This window comes from Podarcis vaucheri, assembly GCF_965113315.1.
Source record: "Podarcis vaucheri genome assembly, chromosome: 4".
In the NCBI taxonomy this organism is placed as follows: domain Eukaryota; kingdom Metazoa; phylum Chordata; class Lepidosauria; order Squamata; family Lacertidae; genus Podarcis; species Podarcis vaucheri.
This window is the reverse complement of record NC_138762.1, coordinates 77,384,141-77,406,883: the sequence shown is the minus strand read 5'-3', so window position 1 is coordinate 77,406,883 and position 22,743 is coordinate 77,384,141. Positions and strand designations below refer to the sequence as shown.

The window sequence follows — 22,743 nt, the reverse complement described above, 5'->3', positions numbered from 1 at the left end:
GTGGAACGTTGCCTTGTGTTCCGTGGGAGGGAGGCGGGCGAGTCGGGCGGTGAGAGGCGGGGCAGCGGCGGCGAGCACACGCAGGGCGGCGAGCGAGCGAGCTCCCACATCCCATCGCCGCTCGCTACTGGGCCTGCACTTCCGGGCCTGCCCCAGGAGGTGGGGTTGCGGGCATCACGCCCTTCCCCACGTGAGCGGGGAATCCCATCCGCCCCCACGTGAGCGGGGAATCCCATCTCAGCCCCCGCGAGAGCTGGGGAATCCCATCCGGCCACGCCTCCTGGCCAGCCAATCGGCTGGCTGGAGGGGGCGTGGCTTGCCCTATTTAGGGCCGGAGCGGAGGGGACTCGCCCTCTCTTCTCCGGCTAGCCCCATCGCCGCTCGCTACTGGGCCTGCGCATGCTCGGCGAGCACACGCGGGGCGGCGAGCGAGCGAATCCCATCCGCCCCCACATGAGTGGGGAATCCCATCTCAGCCCCCGCGAGAGCAGGGGAATCCCATCCGGCCACGCCTCCTGGCCAGCCAATCAGCTGGCTGGAGGGGGCGTGGCTTGCCCTATTTAGGGCCGGAGCGGGTGTGCCGCGAGATTTTTTTCATGAAACAAGTGTGCCTTTGCCCAAAAAAGGTTGGGAAACACTGGCTTAGGCATTACCCTAACAAGGGATGTGGGTGGTGCTGTGGTATAAACCACTGAGCCTCTGCGGCTTGCTGATCAGAAGGTCGGCGGTTTGAATCCCCGCAACGGGGTGAGCTCCCATTGCTCCACTAGTGCAAGCAGAAGCAGTATAGTCATGCTGACCATGTGACCGGAAAGCTGTCTGTGGACAAACGCCAGCTCCCTCGGCCTTTGAGTGAGATGAGCACCACAGGGACGCGGACTTATAAAAAATATTGGGGGGGGCCCCCGGGAAAGCTCATGAATAATAAATAAGCTTATGAATATGCAAATAAAGTGGCACCGCCCCCTCGTGAGTGAATAGGGGAGAGCGTGCTGCGCCTATTAATCAGCTCCGGAACAGCTGATATGCGGGAAACGTGGGGCTAGCCGGAGAAGAGAGGGCGAGCCCCCTCCGCTCCGGCCCTAAACCGCTGAAACCGCCAGGAGGAAGGAAATTCCCCCCGGCAGTGCCTTGGCAGTGGCGGTGGTGCTGCGAAGCAGCGAGGCAGGAGCCCCCGCCCCCGGGGATTCCCTAATCTCGCGGGGGACGGCCGGGGCTCTCCGACTAGGGCGCGCGGCTGGCTGGCTGGCTGGCAAGGGAGCAGGTGGGGAGGAGGCGGGGGATGGCGGCGGCGCTCTGCTGGAGGGGCACCCGAGATTATTGGGGGGGCTGAGCCCCCCCCAAAATTTTTTTGAGGGGGCTCGAGCCCCCTCAGGCCCCATGGAGTCGGCACCTATGGAGCACCACAACCCCATTGTCGCCTTTGACTGGACTTAACCATCCAGGGGTCCTTTACAGTTACCTTTTACCTAACAAGTCTTTTTAAAAAATGTAATCTGCTATTAATAAATAATAAGTCACTTACCAGACGATTTACAATATTTTTATCCACGTTTATCCAATCTTTTCAAAAGCTATAGAATACTTTTTCTGTTGTATAATGCAGTCATAAGCACATGTACTAGGGACTTATGCCCCATCAAGGAAGAGATCAGTAATCTCAGATCTTAACATGATCTATTGTGGTAATTCATCTAATTAATGTCTAATTAATGTTACTTATCATTTATCATAAAACATATCTTTATAGATTGAAGTATTTTATGTATTATGAATAATGTCATCTTTAGGCACAGAGGAAATAAAAGCAGATATAATGGCAAAACTACTGTGGACACTTACATGGGAGTATCACAGATTCATAGGGCTGGAGGAGGCTTTATAGGCTATCTAGTCTATCCCCCTGCTTGATGCAGGAAATCCAGAGCTGCTTCATCCTAGAAATATGGTTGTCCAGCCTCTGCTTGAAGACCTCCAGCAAGAAGCAGCCAACCACCCCTGTAGGTAATTGGTTGCATTGTTTAACTGCTATTACCATCAAAAATTTTCTCCTAGAAATCTTGTCTCAAGTCTCATATACGGTAAGCAACATGCATATGCCTAATTAATGTAGAAAGGGGTTAACACCATAGCACACGCACACGCAAACTCGGTCCTTCAGCTGTTTTGGGACTACAGTTCCCATCATCCCTGACCACTGGTCCTGTTAGCTAGGGATGGTGTATGGAAAATTCTGGCTGATGTATGGAAAAGCACATGTACCTAACCTCTGAAGAGTTTGTAAGTAAACCAGTTTTTAACTTACCAAATGTGTGGTGTTTTCCTTTGCTGGGAGAAGAGGGAAATATTGAAATGCACTTGGAAGGACATATTTTAAGGGTATGCTTCATATTTTGTGGCTTTAAATCTCCTTGCATTGTCTCACAAAGAGTAGTTGCTCCAGACTTGGATCTTGGCATCCAGGATTTGCACCAACAAATTTAACTTAAGCCTTTTAGATCTAGTCCTAATCTCTGGGACAAAAGAAAACAGGGTGCTCCAGACTTGGGTGATTTATTAGCACCCAATTATTGCTATACTGCTGTAGCTTGTAAATGGAATAGCAACTCTGTTTCCAGACTTCAGGAATCAAAATAACATTCTGTAGCCAGGTGGCCAGTCCCCTTTCACCCAGTCCCAGATGTTAGGGGTGGGGATATTATATTGGACCATATGAGTGGAAAGTTTTAAATAATTCCTCTCTCTCGTTTTGCTCCTAATTATTATTGCCTTGCCCCAATTTGGGGGGGGGGGGAAGGATAAGATATAGTAAATGCAACGCTATGTGGAAAGGAAGGGTTAAAGTAGACTCTCAGGGAGGACAGATGGACCATAGAGAAGGAAATGCCTAGAGCAATCTATCTAGGTTATAACTTAGCCTGCAAACCATTCCTCTAAACCTGAGGAAATTAAACAGCTGTCCCTTTGTGTTTTTTTAAAAAATTGGATTTTCTGAGCTTTGAAGAAAATGAGAGCTGATCAGGGAGCAGAATGCTTTGTTCACAACATTATACAGATGCCTTGTAAAAAGTGAGTGAATGAAGTGTGGTTATTCCACAATAAATATCCAGAGTGGAAGCAGCCCTGGCCTTTTCCTTATTTTTTCTTTTGGTAACATAGTTTTTATTCATTTTCATCTTTAAACTTTAATATGGTTGCATTGAGATATATGTTTATTTACATAAGAGCATATTATATGCATCAATTACATAAAAAAACTCAGATAAAAGTTTCTGAATGTATTAAAGTTGTGTCAAGGTGTATATACCAAAATTATTACAAATATTACATATATGAACTGATGTAAAGTATAAGTAAAAGGTATTTTGTATCAGTAACAATTAGGATTTGTAGTAATCTATAGGAAGGAGGGACGCGGGTGGCACTGTGGGTTAAACCACAGAGCCTAGGGCTTGTTCGAATCCCTGAGACGAGGGAGTGAGCTCCTGTTGCTTGGTCCCTGCTCCTGCCCACCTAGCAGTTCGAAAGCACATCAAAGTGCAAGTAGATAAATAGGCACCGCTCCGGCGGGAAGGTAAACGGCGTTTCCTTGTGCTGCTCTGGTTTGCCAGAAGCGGCTTAGTCATGCTGGCCACATGACCTGGAAGCTGTACACCGGCTCCCTCGGCCTATAGAGCGAGATGAGCGCCGCAACCCCAGAGTCGTCCGCAACTGGATCTAATGGTCAGGGGTCCCTTTACCTTTATAGGAAGGAGGGGAAGAAAATAAAATAAAATATGTATTTCATGCACACCACACTGTGCTCTAAACTATGGATACTGCTCTACCATATGCTTCATTATTTGTATAATTTGTATAAACATCACACCAGACTGCATAAAATTGTCTTGTTTTTTTGGCTTCTTTGTACTTTTAAATTTTGTGTCAGTTTTTCCAGTAACGCTATTTGCCAAATTGCATTATACCATTGGTCCATAGTTAATAATTGCAATGATTTCCATATCTTGGCAATAGCTGTTCTTGCAGCAATTAATAGTTGTGTTGTGAGTTCTTTGTTTGTAATTTGTAATATATTGTGACAAGTTAATTGTGGTGTCCTGGAGACTGTCTGCCTTGCAATCAGAGATAGTTCTGTAACTGCATTCTTTCTATAACTTCTATTTTTGGACACTCCCACCACATGTGCTGATATGTCCTTATAGTGGGACATCCTCTCCAACATATGGGAGAACCATTCGGTTTTATATAGGCTAGGCATCAAGGTATTAAGTACCAGTTGTACACCATTTTAAGGGCTGTTTCTCTGGATGTTGCCGATATGCATTTTTATGGCACTTTTGTCCACAATCTGTACCTTGCGTCTTCTTCAATTTCTAAATTTAGTTCCCACCACCTCAAATTTTGCTGAGGAAAAAGTTGAACCTATATAATACATAGATTTCTACAAAGATATGAACCATTTTGTGAATATATTTTCTTTCACTGTTATTTTTCCATATTTCGTCACCTGTCTTATGACGTCGTCTTTAACCTATAAATTTGTTGATGAACCATAAATGAGCACACTTTGACTGTGGTTTCCCAGCCAGCCCTGATCCCATCCAATTATATTGCCATCTAAGCCTGTTGAACGTAGTGGACTTTACTTTCGGTTAAATATATACTGGTTTGGGCTTCAGCTATATTTACAATATAATACCTTACGACAATAACATTCAAAACTTGCATTTTTTCAGCCGAATGCAGAAATAGACTATCACAAAACAGGACTGTTCTTTAAACAGTTTTTGCTTCTTTCCCCCCAGAGGTTGACAACAAGAGAAGAGCTTGTGTTAGGTTGTCCATTTTCTGAAAGTGAGAGAGCTTCAAAATCAGAAGACAGCATTAGGAAAGACAAAATCATCCAACAACTGCAATCAGAGGTTCTGTCATATTTTTCTGAAATTTTGGCTATTTGTAACAACTAAACTAGACCATAAACATAACATTTTGCTGTGAAAAATGGATTTGTCCTCTCATTAGAAATGTTGGGACAAAATAATGGCATGGGATCAATAGTTACATTATAATGACTATATAATAGTAGTTAATCAACCTGTTGTGGCATTTTACCATGACAATATCCGTGTGTACTAATGGGCCTTCCCAATGCAAAACCCTATAGGTTTAGCTCATTTGTTTACTGGGGGTATATGGAGAGTAATTACAGTACTTAGCTGCATCAGAACTACAGTGGTGCCTCGCAAGACGAAATTAATTCGTTCCGCAAGTTTTTTCTTCTTGCGAGTTTTTTGTCTTGCGAAGCACGGTTTCCCATAGGAATGCATTGAAAATCAATTAATGCGTTCCTATGGAAACCGCTTGCCAGGCTGGCGGTGCGGAGAAGGGCTTTTCTCCCCACCGCAAGCCTTCAGGACAGGTACGGGAACAGAGGGGAAGGGGCGCAGCGCTTCTCCTCTGTTCTCGGGGCTTGCGGTGGGAGGAGGGTTTTTCCTCCCCACCGCCAACATTCAGAACAGCATTCTGAATGTTGGCGGTGGGAAGGAAAACCCTCCTCCCACCGCAAGTCTTCAGGACAGCCATCCAAAGGCTGGTGCGGGGAGAAGGGCTTTCCACCCCACCGCCAGCCTTCGGAGCAGCCTTCCAAAGGCTGGCGCGGGGAGAAGGGCTTTCCGCCCCACCGCCAGCCTTCGGAGGAGCCTTCCGAAGGCTGGTGCGGGGAGAAGGGCTTTCTGCCCCACCGCCAGCCTTCGGAGGAGCCTTACGAAGGCTGGCTCGGGGAGAAGGGCTTTTCTCCCCACCGCCAGCCTTCGGAGGAGCCTTCCGAAGGCTGGCTCGGGGAGAACGGCTTTTCTCCCCACCGCCAGCCTTCGGAGGAGCCTTCCGAAGGCTGGCTCGGGGAGAAGGGCTTTCCGCCCCACCGCCAGCCTTCGGAGGAGGTCCGAGGACAGTGGGGAAGACGCGCTGCGCTTCCCCGCTGTCCCGGAGATTTCCCTATGGGCTTTCGTCTTGCGAAGGAAGCCCATAGGGAAATTCGTTTTGCGAAGCGCCTCCAAAACGGAAAACCCTTTCGTCTAGCGGGTTTTCCGTCTTGCGAGGCGTTCGTCTTGCGGGGCACCACTGTACTTGGCTTTTATCAGTCTTGATTCAGACCTGACAAAACTAGGTTGATGGATTCTTTAGAAATGGATGAATATTGTGTTTGCCAGATTTGATATCATTTCATTGATCAGAAGAGCATATGCTGATCACAAGACTGCTCATTAGCTGCAAAGGGCAAACACAATCCATATTCCTTTTATATAACATATGACAAATATTTATTGAATACATAAATTGTTTGGACTGTGGCAGCAATCCACCCAGCACTCATGGGAAAATGTGGCATGATCTCTTAGAGTTATCAAATGAAACTTTAACACATGGCATGATAAAAGTCTGTAATTTTATCAGGACAAGTTACTTGTAGTTTACTGTTGTAGCAATTGTTTTCTCAAAATTTATCCTCTGTACTATGAAAATAAATAAAAACAGTATTTAAAAAAAGACTGCTCATTTGCTTAAAGGCTACAATATTAGCAGCGGCAGTAGGCAGAAGATTATTGAATTAAAGTGTATTTTATAGGGCTGGTTTGCATGACATGCTAAGCCAAACTTGATTTTAGTGAGACATGTGAGCATGCTGGTTTTGGGGTGGGGGCTTGCAGCTGCTTTGTTCCCCCCTGATCTTTTTTGCTGCCATGCTGCACTTACGTAAGCCATAATTTGACTTACCATGTCCAAACCAGGGCTCATAGTTAAGCTTTCTCTTCACTAGCCATGAACTGTAACCAAAGTTTATTCTTGTTTACAGCTTGTTGTTAGCAAGGAGAGTGTTTAACCATGAGCCCTGGTTCAGACAAAAGCAAACCTTGGTTAAGCTTGATACAACAATGAAAAGATCAGGGAAGAGCAAAACAGCTCCTCTCTAGGAGCTTGCATACTAGCACAGTCTCACGAGGATTAGTATGTCATGCAAGACAGTATTATAACCTTGCTAGTTATAATATTCTATATTATATTATTCTAGTATGCCCCCACCATGTGAAAGCCATAGATCCTGGATTTTATTTCATGCTTCAGGCTCTATTGTATGTTTTACATGGAACATTGTTATCATTCAAGATCCTTAGAAACAAAGTTGCTGCATAATTAGGCACGTTCCATGAGCTGCATTATATGTTCTAGCTTTCTAACCTTAGAATTATGACACTGAATTTGACATCATAGGCAGATTTTTAAAGCTTCATTGTCATTCAGGTTCCAGGTGAAAAACAACAATTTCCATACAGCTGGAGGCCCTACTGGGCATGATGAGGGCAGGTTGCAACATGAGTTCCCCTTGCCCCCATGAGCTTGCCTGTAGTCTTGGAGCCCTTCTGGAAGATGAGGCAAAGTGATTTGGTGGGAAGAACATGGGAGCTGGGTTTGACTTTCACTTCTGGACTAATTATTTTGCAATTTAAATAACACATCATTCCTCTGCTTTATGTTAAATCAGTGATGTGACCCAGCTTTTATAGGCTGGTCACTTTGGCCTTAAAAGTTCTCATTATCTAACCATTATCAGATTTTCTAAACAATTCAGCATATCACTTTTGAAGCACGCCTGAAGTGTTGGTGCTTGCATGGTTTTTCTGTCTCTCTTAGTCTAGCTTACCACTGGGCTGCTTCACACATGACAGTTTTCTTTTACTGATGTAAAAAAACGCTTCTTTATATACTGTTCCTATTGAAACTTGGTTCATTGAGGCACCATCCAAAGGATTTTGACAGCTGATGAGTTTATAAGGAGTCACAGAGTTAGAGATAATCTAATATGTTTGGGGCCTGAGCTCTCCAGGACTAAAGCTGGAGTGCCACTTAGTATGTGTGAAATGTATTCCTTTAGTCATGCGTAAGCTCAGCCAGCCATTTCCATGTAGGAACAAGCAGTTTCAATGTATCTTAACCATGGTCAGCTGCTCAGGAGCCCTTTACACTTAGTATGTGATATGAACTAATGTTTTGCTGCCAAGACTTAAGATGTAGGAGAAGTGAAACCATTTTGTTCTTTTTGACTTACAAGGTTGAAGAACTGCGAACAAAAAATATTGAGTTGGAGAAGTATGTTACAAAAATACTTGATAGTAAGAAAGAAGTAACAACTCAAGTGGGTGACTTGGCAAGTAAGAATGAATATCTCTGTAAAGAACTCGCTCATGTAGACAAGTTAGCAGAACAGCTGGAAAAAGAAAAAGAATTTGTATTGGATAGTGCAGACCAGGAAATTGCAGAAGCCAAGGTACTTGAATTAATAATAAAATTTTTATACATGCAATGTTTTATAGTTTGTTCTTTTTGAGAATTAGTTTCACAATTACAGGAGAAATTTCCATTTCTGGATGCTCATGTAGTTTTAAGAGTTTGCATATGTGAAATATTGGAATTGTAACCAGTTGGAAGAGCTGTAGCTCAGTGAATGAGCATCTGGTTTGGATGCAGAAATTCCCAGATTCAGTCCCCAGCATCTCCAAGTAGAACTGGCAAAGACTTCTGTCTGAAATCATGTAGAACTGCTATCAGTCAGTGCAACAATACTGAATTGGATGGATCAAAGGTCTATCTCAGAATAAGACAGTTTCCTATGTTCCTCTCAGTGTTCCAATAATTTTACAACACACACACACACAATGTTGACCAAGTAAAGAGATACAGGTGTAGGTCAAAAAATACTGTGGACATTTAGCCTTGTAATGGTGTAGAGCAGAGGAGGGTAAACTTGCAGGCGCCACTATTGAAACTCTGATATCCATCAGCTGGAGTCTGATATAAAGGGCATACACTTAGACTTAAAGAATTCTTAGCACATGAATTTGTTTTGAATAATACTTTTATAGTATCAGAACTCAACTCACAGTCCTTCAACATAAAAATCCACTCCTGGTTACCCTAAGCTTTCTTCATTCCAACTGGATAATTTAGGAGGGATTCATTGTGTTGCTGTTATTGTTAAACAACCAGGAGTAAAAAATCCTTACCAATCTATAGCGTGTTCGAAAAGTAACTATACACCTATTGGATAATGTAACTCAGTAGGTGTCTGGTTACTTTTTGAACACCCTGTGCTTCAAATCACCCAGAGATTTATCAGTAGATCCTGATTTACCTTGTGCCCAACTCTGAGCTGCCCTCCCTGCCCCAAAGAGAGGTGCCTCATCACACTGCCCCAAAGGAGCCTGGGAAGAGGATGTCCCCAGCCTTAGTGGCCCAGTGGAGACTGGCCAAAGGTGAACATGAGGCCAGCACCTTATCTTGGGTGGCAGCCGCAGGTGCTGGTGGGGCTGCATGGTAGAAAAGCTCTTCTTCAGCACCAGGCACTCAGCTCCCAGGCAGGCCTTGCACACAGCAAGCACAAGAAAGGCCAGCACAGCACCTGCCTGCCTGGCCTCCCTCACCCACTTACATGCTTACTCTGAGGCCGCCTCAGCTCCTGTCAACCAGCACTCCCTGGCCAGCCCCAGAGGCACCATTTGCTTGCAGAGTTTGTAGCCAGGGCTGCTACAACAAACAGCTGAGTAAGCCTTTGGGAGGCAGGACACAAGAGGACATCAGAGGAGGGAGGGAAGGAACGAGGGACAGAGGCCAGTGTTGCCTGCAGCACCCCTGAGTGCCACAGCACACTGGTTGAAAACCACTCTGCTAACTGACTGGCACCTCAGCTCTACTGAGTTTGTCATTTTCAGCTCATCTTAAATGAGTTATCCAAATGCATTATTAGTCAGTGAAAAATATTCGCCAAATGCTCTATTTTCAGTTGTCTAACTAATCATATTTTTCTTTCTTTTCATTTTAGTCTCAGATTAAATGCCAACAAAATACTATACGGAAATTGGAACATAAAATCAGCGCCCTTAGCTCTGTAAGTTACATATCTTTATTTTTGCTGATGAAACCTCATATCATATGTACATTGCAAACAACATTTGCACAGATTAGTACAACTGATACGTCTTTTATAAGATATTTAAATGCATAATTGTAGGGTTAAGAATACATAACATTCAAAATGCCCCTTATTCTGCATTTTATGTCTTTTCAGTGAGATTTCTCTTTCTTCAGCATTAACAGTGGTTTGACCTCCCTGCATGTCTGTAACACAGAAAGCAATGGGCACAGTTCTTTCAAATTCTGCTTGCATCTCTGTGCACCTGGGAAGACATTGGGGATGCAAGCTGAACATGGTCATTACTGCAACCTTTCCTAACAACCCTTAGGTGTGTGGAGTTGGTGGGCGGGCTTAATTATTGCCTAAAGACGTACTCTCTTCAAGTACAGAAATTCAAGGCGTAATCTGTTTATAAGGACACCTTTTTCCCTAGAGCCTCTTTCCTTAGAAATCTCATCTACCTGTCAGAATGGTTTGGGTGTGCCGTTTCACTCTTACCTTCTTTTCACTTGCAGAGTGTACTATGTGCACCTGTACCCAAGCTAGGAAGCTCTGTGTATTTTTTTTCTGTCTAGCAGAAAGATTGGCAAAAGATGCCTATTTTTCATCCATACCCTGCTTTATAAAGGACAAAGAAGGAAAGAGGAGGCAGGTGGCGAAACCAGTCTTCTTCTCTCACTTAAGTTGTCAGCTATGACATTTGTTCAGTGGTGCACGTAGGCATTCATAGCCACATGCATGCTAGGTTCTCCCACTCTTCCCAGCCTTTATTGTGAGATCTGCTTCATACAACCAACTCTATTTGTTTTGACAGAAACAGCTTTAATGATTTTATAATACGGTAAATTCAGAAAATCTGAAACATAATAAATCTTGCTTCTGTATAAATATGTCATAGTTGGAAAAGTATGTTTATAATAATAATTGTTTTCACTTTGGCACTTAAAAGCCTTCCTCAAACATTGAACTATCACAGGAGAAGCGTCCCTCAAGGCTTGACAATTCTATCAAGTCAGCAGAAGAAGACAGATATCAGCTGAAGAAAATGCTTCGAAATACATCAAGTCCTAGGCGCAGCTCCTCTCATTCTGTTTCAAAGGAGCTTTCCCCCATCCGGGTATATTTTTCAACTTTCATAAAGTATAGATTTGTGCATTTTTTCAGCTGATTTTGATTACTTGGCACTATTAATATGCTAGCGAGGGACTGAAGTAAATTAATCAGACTACCTAAATCCTGTTGAAGTCAGTAAGATTTAAGCAGCTTTACAATGCAGTTCTGTGCATTTCTACTCAGAAGCAGGCCCAATGAGTTCAATGGAACTTGCCTCCTGATAAGTTAGAATTTCAGCCTAATACATACAAAATACAGGTTGCATTTTCTGGTATGCATGCTATCTGGTTGCTGCATACTGCTGTTTGGATTGCAAGGACTCATTGATGATGGATTGGTAGATGGATGGTTCTGTCATTGGGAAGATGTTGTACTACATTATTTTTTGTCGTTTCTAACTTTGTGATTTATACTATTTTTATACTATTTTTCAAGGTATCTGTCAACTTAAATCTTTATTTATACTCATTACAATAGAATTAATCACATTCTACATAAGGTAAAGGTAAAGGTACCCCTGCCCGTACGGGCCAGTCATGTCCGACTCTAGGGTTGTGCGCCCATCTCGCTTAAGAGGCCGGGGGCCAGCGCTGTCCGAAGACACTTCCGGGTCACGTGGCCAGCGTGACAAGCTGCATCTGGCGAGCCAGCGCAGCACACGGAAACGCCGTTTACCTTCCCGACGGAGCGGTCCCTATTTATCTACTTGCACCCGGGGGTGCTTTCGAACTGCTAGGTTGGCAGGCGCTGGGACCGAGCAACGGGAGCGCACCCCGCTGTGGGGATTCGAACCGCCGACCTGACAATCGGCAAGTCCTAGGCGCTGAGGTTTTACCCACAGCGCCACCTGCGTCCCTTACACATTCTACATAGTATCTAACAAAAAGCATTTCAGAATAGTTAATTGTGCACAGATTAATAATTTAAAACTGGATAATCCAATCAAATTCTAAAGTTTGTGATTTATGGATGTGATTGATTGATTGATTGATTGATTGATTGATAAATCAAAAGCAGTAGAAAAGGAAATCAACTTCTCTTCATTAACTGTTTAGGGATGTAAATCTGATCCAGAATTTCAGCAAATGTTGAGAGACCGTGATGAATATAAGACAATGCTGGAAAGATATGAACGTCACATGGCAGAAGTTCAAGGCAACATCAAGGTTCTCACAGCAGAAAGAGACAAAGTTATTCAACTTTATGATCAGGTAATCTTTACAGGCATATGGAATATTCTGGTAAGAACAATTTCTGACAAAATATAAAATCTTAAAGTGTTTGGGAGCTGTTTACCTTAAGATTGTCTTAGGAGGCATTGTTGAAGATTTGTCGTTCTCAGGATTTATGATGTAAAGGGACCCCTGACCATTAGGTCAAGTCGTGGCTGACTCTGGGGTTACGGCACTCATCTCACTTTATTGGCCAAGGGAGCCGGCGTATAGCTTCCAGGTCATGTGGCCAGCATGACTAAGCTGCTCCCGGCAAACCAGAGCAGCGCACGGAAACGCCGTTTACCTTCCCGCCGGAGCAGTACCTATTTACAGTGGTGCCTCGCAAGACGAAATTAATTCGTTCCGCAAGTCTCTTCGTCTTGCGAGTTTTTCGTCTTGCGATGCACGGTTTCCCATAGGAATGCATTGAAAATCAATTAATGCGTTCCTAGGGAAACCGCCTTCAGACCAGGTCCGGGGACAGTCTGTCCCCGGACCTCTTCTGAAGGCTGGGGGGGGGGACAAGGGCTTTTCTTCCCACCCCCAGCATTTTAAAAAACCCCGGGACAGCGGAGGACTTCTCCGCTGTCCGGGCGATCTTAAAATGCTGGGGGGCGGCATTTTAAAATCACCCTGGGACAGCGGAGGACTTCTCCGCTGTCCGGGGCGATTTAAAAGCCCCTGGGAAGGCAGGCAGGGGGGACAAAGACTTTTGCCCCCCGCCAGCCTTCAGAAGAGGTCCTGGACCTATTCTGAAGGTGGGCGGGGGGCGAAAGTCTTTGCTCCCCCCCACCTGCCTTCAAAAGCCCTCCGGGACAGGCAGGCAGGGGGGAGCAAAGACTTTTGCCCCCCGCCCGCCTTCAGAAGGTGTTCCCTCCCCGCCGCCCGGCTTCAGAACGATGCTCCGAAGCCGGGCGGCGGGGGCAGGTGTTCCCTCCCCGCCGCCCGGCTTCGGAGCATCGTTCCGAAGCCCGGCGGCGGCGGGAGGAGGCGTTCCCGCCCCACCGCCCGGCTTCGGAGGAGGTCCCAGGACAGTGGGGAAGACGCGCTGCGCTTCCCCGCTGTCCCGGATATTTCCCTATGGGCTGTCGTCTTGCGAAGCAAGCCCATAGGTTAATTCGTCTTGCGAAGCGCCTCCAAAACGGAAAACCCTTTTGTCTAGCGGGTTTTCCATCTTGCGAGGCGTTCGTCTTGCGAGGTACCACTGTATCTACTTGCACTTTGACATGCTTTCGAACTGCTAGGTTGGCAGGAGCAGAGACCGAGCAACGGGAGCTCACCCCGTTGCGGGGATTCTAACCGGCGACCTTCTGATCAGCAAGCCCTAGGCTCAGTGGCTTAACCCACAGCACCACCCGTGTCCCGATTTATGATGTGCAAGTACTTAAAATGTGGGCTCCTACTTTGGGCACATAAACTCTGGAATTTCTCTTTCTGGAGGGATATAGGACTGCCTTATTGTAGACTTAAACAGTTTGTTAAAATATTTTTGTTTTTCTAGGCTTCCTGCACTTAGGTTTCAATTTATTTTCTGTTTTGTTTGTATAGCCTGATTTTATATGAAGAGAGATTTATGATTTGGATTTTTAAAATATTTCCCTCTTTTCTTTTTTGTACTATTATAATTTATTATTGTATCCTGCTTGTACATTTGCATTGGGAAGAAAAGTTTTGAAATTTTGAAGAGAATAAATGAATGAATGAATAGATGTTATCTCTTCTTTTGGGATCCATCATGGAAAGTAATGTGAGCAGCAGCTAGTGGGAAGGGGTGGTGCCACAGACCTGACCTAGTAGCACTGCTGCTGCCATGTAGCAGGATGCGGTGAAGGAGGGTGGTAGTGACGACAGGGTGGTTCAAATATAGTGTCAGGTATGCTGGTTTGGCGCTGCTGGTATGCCTAAACCACCATAACTGAATTGCTACTTTGCCTTACCTCTTCACCATCCTGATACACAGCAGTAATCCTGCTGCCAGGATAGTTCCACGGTGACACTCTTCCCTGCCGGCTGCTCCTATACAAACTATTAAGAACATAGAAAGAACACTGATGAATTAGATCAAGGATTGATTTATTCCAGGATCACGTTTCCACAGTGCCAGCCTGATGCCTCTGGATAGCTCCCAACCTAAGCAGGTTTTAATAACGACAGGCCGTCTCTGTTGCTTGGGCTATTTGTGGATGTGACATTATGGGTTGTATTCACTTTGTATATATCTGCTGAAGTAAGTTGGTTCCAGTTTTGTCTTTGGTAGGCTAGTTACAATTTAAGTTGTCTTGAATTGGACAAATCTGCATCTGAGTTTTAATTTTGAATGATAGGCCCAGGAAGAAATAAGTCAACTGCGAAAAGAAGCTATGAAAGTCCCGAAAGCATCCAAAACTGCGATGACTGCACAGGCTGTTTTGAGGCGTGTGGAAACAGAAAGGGATGCAGCTATTTCTGATTTCCGAAGGATGTCCACTGAACGAGATAGCTTGAGAGAGAGGTTAAAGGTTTGACTTTTTATCCAAATTCGTTTGTGCCACATCTGTTCAACATAAGAAACTGCCAAGACCGTTGTGTAGTATCTAATCTAATCTAATAGATTAAATGTTATTATACTAAGTGTATTTGATTTATGTTTTTGTTTGATATAGATTGCTCAAGAGACTGCATTTAATGAAAAAGCTCACCTGGAACAGAGAGTTGAGGAACTGGAGTTAAATGTTCAGAGTGTAAGGGAAAATGTTTCCTTATTTTAAAGATATGGTAGATATAACATTAAACAAGTGGTTAGAAGGACAGAGACATTGAAAAGATACATTGAATGATTTTTTTGTATAAATATACAACTCTTACTACATTATTCAAGAAACATGCAATTATTTGTATGCATTAATTCTTATTTTTCTATTTAGTAATCTATACAGAGCTTTATTTGTTTGTTTATTATATCTTGCCTTTCTCCCAGTGCAGGAGTCAGATCCAAGGTGGCTCACAACATGCATTAAATACAGATACAGCTAAAAAGCACACCAAACAGTTATAAGTATAAATAAATAAATAAGTTACCATATTAAAAACGCCATTGAATTGAAACAGCTTAACCATTTAAAAACCCAACAACAAGAGGAGGAGAAAATATGCATTTCATACCATTAAATGACCCTGCCACAATAGTTGCCAAAGGCCTATCTAAACAAAAAAAGCCTGCCTGCCAGTGAAAGGAGAGAGAGGGCAAAACTAAGCTCCCATGGACTAGAGTTCCACAATATGAGAGCAGCCACCAAAAAGGCCCTCTCCTATGTCCCCACCAAATGTGCCTGTGAGGGTGGCAAACGGAGAGAAAGGTGTCCCCTGAAGATTTCAAAACCTGGTCAGGCTTATCTAGGGAAATAGCCTGGACCCAAGGTGTATAGGGCTTTATAGCTCATGACCAACATTTCAGTTGTGCCCAGAAACAGGCCAGTAGCCAGTGGGCTTATTGTAACAAAGAGTTTCGATTCTCACCGTAACCTGTAACCTTTATTAAAGGGAAATATATTCTTAAGGAATTAGTCCTAGAAACTGTAGTATATAAGATACAGTCTTACTGGAAAAGAAAATAGGAGACTGATTTGCTCTCCATTCAGGGTTATCTCCAGGGTTTTGTGTGCTTTGGCAACAGAGCATCAATACTCCCAATTTGTCCATTAAAGAACTGCCTAATTTTCAGCTAATCAGGTCCTTGCTCTGCTATGCATCGTGTTACATTTGGCTGTCTTGATTAAGATAATGCAATCAGTTGAGGTGGACAAGGTGCTGGTGGCAATGCATCTGACCACATGCGCCTTGAGCCCTGTTCCTCCTGGCTTATTAAATCTAGCAGAGGGAGACTGACTGGTTGGGTCCCTAGTGTGGTTAATGCTTCGCTGCATTGGAGGGGGGCTCTGCTGCATCATCCAAGTCTTCTGTCTGGCTTGGCAGTCTATATCAGAGCCCCACAGTAAAGTCACTGTTGTTTCTTTCTCTTACAATCCTTACCCATATACTCTCAGTCTGCTTTCCATGCTCCAAGTCATGGATTTCTTCACAGGTATACACATCCTTTACATATAATGCTACTCTTCCTCCCTTCCTGCTTGGTCTATTCCTTTAAAACAGGTTATACCCCTCAGTTTCTACATTCCAAGTCATGGGTCTCATCCCACCAGGTTTCAATAATGCCTACCAGGTCATACTTGCAATCCTGAATTAAAAGCTCCAATTCATCTTGCTTGTCTCCCATACTCTGTGCATTTGTGTGAAGACAACTTCTTTGGAGGCTTTTAAGCAGAGGTTGGATGGTCATCGGTCATGGATGCTTTAGCTGAGATTTCTGCATTGCAAAGGGATTGGACTCGATGACCCTTGGGTTCCTTCCAACTCTACGATTCTATAATTCTATAAAAAGTCTGAAAAGGCAACATAAATAATTCCTAGGTAAAAGCATATGTTAATTGAAGTAGTTGGATGTTATATAAAGTAATAATTCCTTGTCACTTTAATGTCTCAGCTTGACAATGAGCGATTAGATCAAACATCAAAGATGGCTTTAATGAAGGAGACAATCGAGTCTCTAGAAATGGAGATGAAAATATTGGCAAAAAGAGCAGTAGATTTTGAAAGTGAGCTAAGCAGGCAAAAAGCAACTAATGCTTCACTGAGGTAACTGAAATATGTGTTGAATCAAATATTTTATGTTTCAAAGTTTGTGTCTGTTGACTGGCTATAATTTTAACTTTTTGAGATACGAAGTAGGCTTATTAATAGGGTATAAATAATAATGTAGTTTAAAAGGATGGTGATATACTGTATGTTCTACTTTGGCAATAGCTTCTCTTTAGTTAAGTTGGCTTATTTCATACACTAATTCTAAATTACCTGATACCTGATTTGTACTGACTTCTGTTTGAAGAGTTCCGTAGCTTGTGCTTAGCTTTTATTAACTGTTAATTACGCGTTCACAAAATTCCCTTGCTCTATAGTCACTAGCTGTTAATTAGTTGCCATTTGTCATGAGATCCCTTTTAGTGTTAGTGCAATGTTTGTGTGAAAAGATAAATTTAAATTGCCCTTTGTTAATTTTTAGCATTATGAATGAAAAAATGGAGCATAACATTGCAGAGGCCCAACGACAACTCTCAAAGAAAAAATATGAATTACAGCTCATTCAAGATAAAATTACGTGTCTAGATGAAAAAAATGGTAAGTTTCAAATGTCAACCTTTGAGTCATTTTAAAAATATATTTTATACAGGATTATTTATTGGACCATTGCAGTGTGATTTTATGTGGGTCTACCCTTGAGGCTGGTGCAGAATTATGCAGCCTGGTTATCAGGTGCTGTCTATTGACAAAATATAACACCTATATTGTGATAGTTGCATTTGGCTAGCAGTATGCTACCAAACTATCTTCAAGGTCTTACTATTAAGTATATTAAGCCTAAACACCTGCGGCTTAAAATCTTACCTTACTCCTTATACCCCTGCCCTGACTTTTGCAACCTGCCTCTGAGAAATGTCTGATGGTGCCTGATAGTGTCAGACTATCCTTAAGAAGAATTGTGCATTTGGCACTGGGGTTATGAAACTCTACCTAGTAAAATCAAGTTGGCATTGTTTGTAATTAGCTGAAAGTGCCAAATTAAGACTTGGTTATTTCACCAAGCCTATTTATGAAAACAATTTCCTGTTTTTATAACCTTGTTGAGTGACTCATATTTGTAATCCGGCATTTCTGTTTCTTGAATGTATCCTGCTTGATTTCATTTGTTATGTCATTTTAGTTTTAATTGTGATTCTGCAGACCACATTTTTATGAGTTTTGGGCATAGAAATGAATTATTAATAACAATGACTGGGGCCAGAGACTGGCAAGTCTACAAGTGTCACCCACTAATCCATATGGATGATATTTTACATCTATTTTGTGCCAAGTTTCTGCCTAAGTTCTGTGATTATTTAGTCAGGAATATTTGTTTCTATGACTTTAGTACCAGTGAATATGTACTTTTTTATATAGGAAGTATCTGAATAATAAATAATATTTAATATTTAAATCAGTGATTTAAATTTGCTGCTTTGCTCACCGAGGTCATGATTGAAATCTCCTTGATCCAAGCACTTTATATTACTGTAAAAACAGTAACAAAACTGCATCCCACAAGCCTTAGGCACAGAGAGGTGTACTTTGCATAGAAAAGGGGTAGCCAATGAGGTGCCCTCCATATCATTTTGGACTATGATTTCCCATAAGCCATGGTCACCATGGCAGTGGTCAGGAATGATGGAAATTTTAGTCTTACAAAAACTGGAACATACCTCATTGGCTACCCACAGCCTGTGTCATTACAAGAATGTGACGCAAAGTATAGAGCCCCAAAATGCTGCTACAGAAAAGTTCAATTTTCTTGGCTACTTCGGCCAAGTTTGACAATTAAGGACACATCCATGTGATGGTGTTTGTGCTGTATTTATATAAAGTTATTTAGAAGCATTTGAAAATTATTGGAAAATATGGCAATAATAGTGCTACACATGTATAGTGGATTTCAAGTGTTATATTCTGTGGCAAGTGGTGAGTAGCTAGACCAGTTTCCCCCATTGTTCACTTCCTCCCCAGGCCTGGGCATGAGAGGTGAGGGAGGCTCAGTGCTATCATTGTGGATAGAATGAGCACAATAGATTTTTTAAAAATCGCACTATATGTATTAAGTAACTTAGCAATGTTAGATTGTCATGTGATTAACACTTCTTTTTGTGAATGGTCACTTTTACTAAGGAAATTGTGACTGTCCATTGTATTTCATTTTCTTCTGACCTCATTGTTTCCAGTTTCTCCCCGCCTCCCCGCCCCCAATCATGTACATACACCAACAACTCAGGATAAAATGAAGTGGACTGTACTCCACAAAATCTTATGCTGCAATAAATTGTTGGCCTTTAAGATGTTACAAGACTTCATTGTTTTTTTCTGCAAGACTATCTTAGCTAAAAGTTTGCAGTTTGGCCAGAATGTAGGGGGAGTGGAACTTGTACATGCATAATAAATATTTGTATGCTCATCAAAGTTGTTGCTTGATCACAGCCTATTTACCAAAGGTTATTTTAAACTGATAAAATAATGAAATTCTATTATAATATTTCCAGAAAAGCTTTCAAAACAAAATCTTGTTCAACAAGAAGATATTTGTACACTCAATGACACAATAACTGAACTTGATACAGAAAAGGATTCTTTACATGAGCTTCTGGAAGAGAAAGCAGATAAAGTTGCCTCCCTTGAAGAAAGCTTGGCCCTTAAAGTAAGTTTGATATGTAAATGTTTAGGTATTTAAGATTCATCACATTTAGAATTTTTTTGTGCTTGTGCAGGAAGGAGACTTCATATTTGGCATGTAGCTTTTGAAAGTACACATTACAGGCATATTGGACAAAGTAAATGGTACAAGCATGAGTTGTGCTAGTGATGGAAAATTGACATTTCTGTGGATTATTTTTGAGTAATTCTGTTTTAATATGCAAATATGTGGATTAGTAGGGTTAAAACATTCTGCTTATTCAAATTGGTGCTTTTTAGATTTAGTTTAAACATACACCTTTCAATACTACTAATAATTTGATTATGACTTTTAAGTATACAGTTTCAAATATAGAATGAGGAACTTTACTACCATTTAGAAAACTGTTAAAATGCTATAATTTTTTTGCAAATAACTTTCTACCTTGTACATGCTGTTTGTAGGTCTTGCAGTCAGAGACTCTGTAACCACTATGTTGTATATGTTGAGATTCTAATAGCAACTTTAGGGGGCATTTTGATTGAGGAAACCATGTCACGTGAAAGGGTTAATCCCACCCCCTTCCAGCACCACAGTTCAGAGATTTCTGAGACTTTTGCTGCAAAGTTTGCATGTGCCATGATATTAAATCTCTACCATATTTATTTTGCTGTTCTGGCAGCCTAACATTGCAATCAAATGCATGTCTACTTAGAACTAAGCCCCACTGAGCTCAATGAGACTTATTCCCAAGCAAGTGTGTATAGGATTGCAGTCAAAATGTTAAAAACCTGTGGAGTGCAAGCTTATGTACAATTACTCAGAAGTAAATCCTGCTCTGTTCATTGGAGTTTACTCTCATATAAGGATGATTAGAATTGCAGCCTTAATCTTATAAAGTATTACTGAACAAAAGAAACTGACATGAAAAAAACAAACTATTTCCTGTTTTGTTCATCTCTTTTTTACTAACTGAGGAAAAATACATTTTTATTTATTTTCAAGGAAAAGACCATTTCAGATTTGAAGTGCCTACTTTCTGATATGGAGAAATCAACAAAGTAAGACATAAACTCTGGATTTCGTTCTTTCTTTTAAAGTTATTTTTACTTAACTTGAACTATTCTGTTAGAATTAACATATATAAATTAATCTATTCTGTATTTATAACTTGTAATATTAGACATACTCAATATTTTAAAAATGTTTTATTAAATAAACATAATTATTGGTATACTTCTATCTAAAAACATTTGACGAAGAGACATTTTCATGCCCTTGTTTTGCAATAACATTTTTATGTAAAATGTATTTTGCATTTTATAATTTACTGCCCAGGCATTCTACTGAAGCACTCTGTAGGTGTGAACAGGATATTACCAAACTACATCAGCTTTTGGATGAATCTAATAATGAACTTGCTCAGACTAGCGAAGAGAAAGAAGGATTAATTCGGGAGAATGATAATCTACAAAAACAGCTTTATAGCTTTAAGGAGGAGAATCAGGTATATGTTGGCAGATTTGAATACAACTCATATTTACCTTTCCACTATTAACCAGGAACTGTTTTGTAACTAACTAGGGAGGACCGGAGTGCCTGGTGTGCTCTGGTCCATGGGGGTCACGAAGTGACTAAACGACTAACCAACAACAGGGAGGATATTGTTCCACACTACCCTCAATCTCTGAGCAGTGCAAGATTCTAGGGCAGGGGTGTCAAACTCAAATTCATCGGGGGCTGCATCAGCAGTTTGGTCACCCTCAAAGGGCCGGTTGTATCTGTAGGACTATGTGTCCACTCTTTATTATCATAAATTATTGTCACTGCATTCAATTATTACTGTTTTTTGTAATAATGTAAGTAATAACTTACAGTAGAGGAGAGAAGGGTTCAGGCAGCCGTTGGATCTGTCACATCACAGGACGGCATGCGCTCAAAAACAAGTGGAGGTTTCCTGAATGCATGTAAAGTGGAGGTTTCCTGTGTAGAACGGCCGGCGCCGCTAGAGGGCAGACGTTCTCTGGCTTGAAGGCTGCCACGCATGCTCTGAAGAGGCGGCTTTCTTGTGTAAAAAAAAAAAAAGCGAGAATAAAAGGTGAAGGCTGGCGGTCGCCGCCGGCTACACGGGCCACATGACGAGGTCTGGCGGGCCGGATTCGCCCCGTGGGCCTTGTGTTTGACACCCATGTTCTAGGGAGTTCCAGGGTTTGTGCTTCTTTTAAGAAAATTAGGCACAGGTGTCTTTATGATATATGGTTTGTTTACAGATATATACAACCTGAGCCTATGATGGAGGGGTTCCCAGCATCACTCTGGGTCTTGCTTCCTCCATAGGCACAGCCCTGGATTCAAACGAGCATCAGCCATGGTGGTCTCTGCCTCTGTCTCCAGCTCGCTGCTTTACTACCACATTACATCACAGCCCTAACTCCACACTTCTTCTTGCTTTAGCTTTTGAGCAGGGGTTACTACCATTTGTAATTCCACACAGAGTCTCTTTGATCCTCTATAGTCTTTGAATCCCCGCGACGGGGTGAGCTCCCATTGCTTGATCCCAGCTCCTGCCAACCTAGCAGTTCGAAAGCACATCAAAGTGCAAGTAGATATATAGGTACCACTCTGGCGGGAAGGTAAACGGCGATTCCGTGTGCTGCTCTGGTTTCACCAGAAGCGGCTTAGTCATGCTGGCCACATGACCTGGAAAAGCTGTCTGCAGACAAATGTAGGCTCCCTTGGCCAGTAAAGTGAGATGAGCGCCGCAACCCCAGAGATGTTCGTGACTGGACTTAATGGTCAGGGGTCCTTTACCTTTCTTTTAGTCTTCTTAATAGCCTATCACCCCAGGTGATTTCCTCACAAGGAAGTTAGCCTAGCTTAATTAGCCCTTAGCATTTTACTTAATTTAAGGATTAGCAGAGACTAGCAGGCAGTTTAATTTACAGGGTCTGGCTTAATACACTGTGGCTTAATACACACAGGTCTTGCACTCAGTTTTAACACTCCAAAACACTGATTAAATTCTAACACCTGGACCCTGGAATTTAGGGTGTCTAGTATCCACAAACTCATAACACTATGTTCTCTGGAGGTGGTTAACATGTCATCATATGGGTTATGCTGCTCTCTTGCTGCTGAAGACAGGAAACACAGACTGGCCT

At 42.5% G+C, this 22,743-nt stretch overlaps 1 protein-coding gene across 5 annotated transcripts in view; it reads left to right on the top strand.

The window, feature by feature from the left end:
• The window catches only part of TSGA10 (testis specific 10), a 41,609-nt gene that overhangs the window by 2,685 nt on the left and 16,181 nt on the right, over positions 1-22,743 (top strand). For 4 of the 5 annotated variants that reach the window (XR_014218947.1, XM_082220063.1, XM_082220061.1 and 1 more), the window contains exons 2-13: positions 4,806-4,922; positions 8,108-8,323; positions 9,875-9,940; positions 10,917-11,084; positions 12,136-12,291; positions 14,619-14,792; positions 14,937-15,014; positions 16,814-16,965; positions 17,390-17,505; positions 19,452-19,606; positions 20,588-20,643; positions 20,921-21,089. Coding sequence is in view for 4 of the 5 variants with exons in the window: in XM_082220063.1 (XP_082076189.1) it covers positions 4,806-4,922; positions 8,108-8,323; positions 9,875-9,940; positions 10,917-11,084; positions 12,136-12,291; positions 14,619-14,792; positions 14,937-15,014; positions 16,814-16,965; positions 17,390-17,505; positions 19,452-19,606; positions 20,588-20,643; positions 20,921-21,089 (1,623 nt within the window). In the remaining variant the exon portion in view is untranslated. The remainder of the gene's footprint in view (positions 1-4,805; positions 4,923-8,107; positions 8,324-9,874; positions 9,941-10,916; positions 11,085-12,135; positions 12,292-14,618; positions 14,793-14,936; positions 15,015-16,813; positions 16,966-17,389; positions 17,506-19,451; positions 19,607-20,587; positions 20,644-20,920; positions 21,090-22,743) is intronic. The other variant, XM_082220062.1, reaches the window with a different exon arrangement.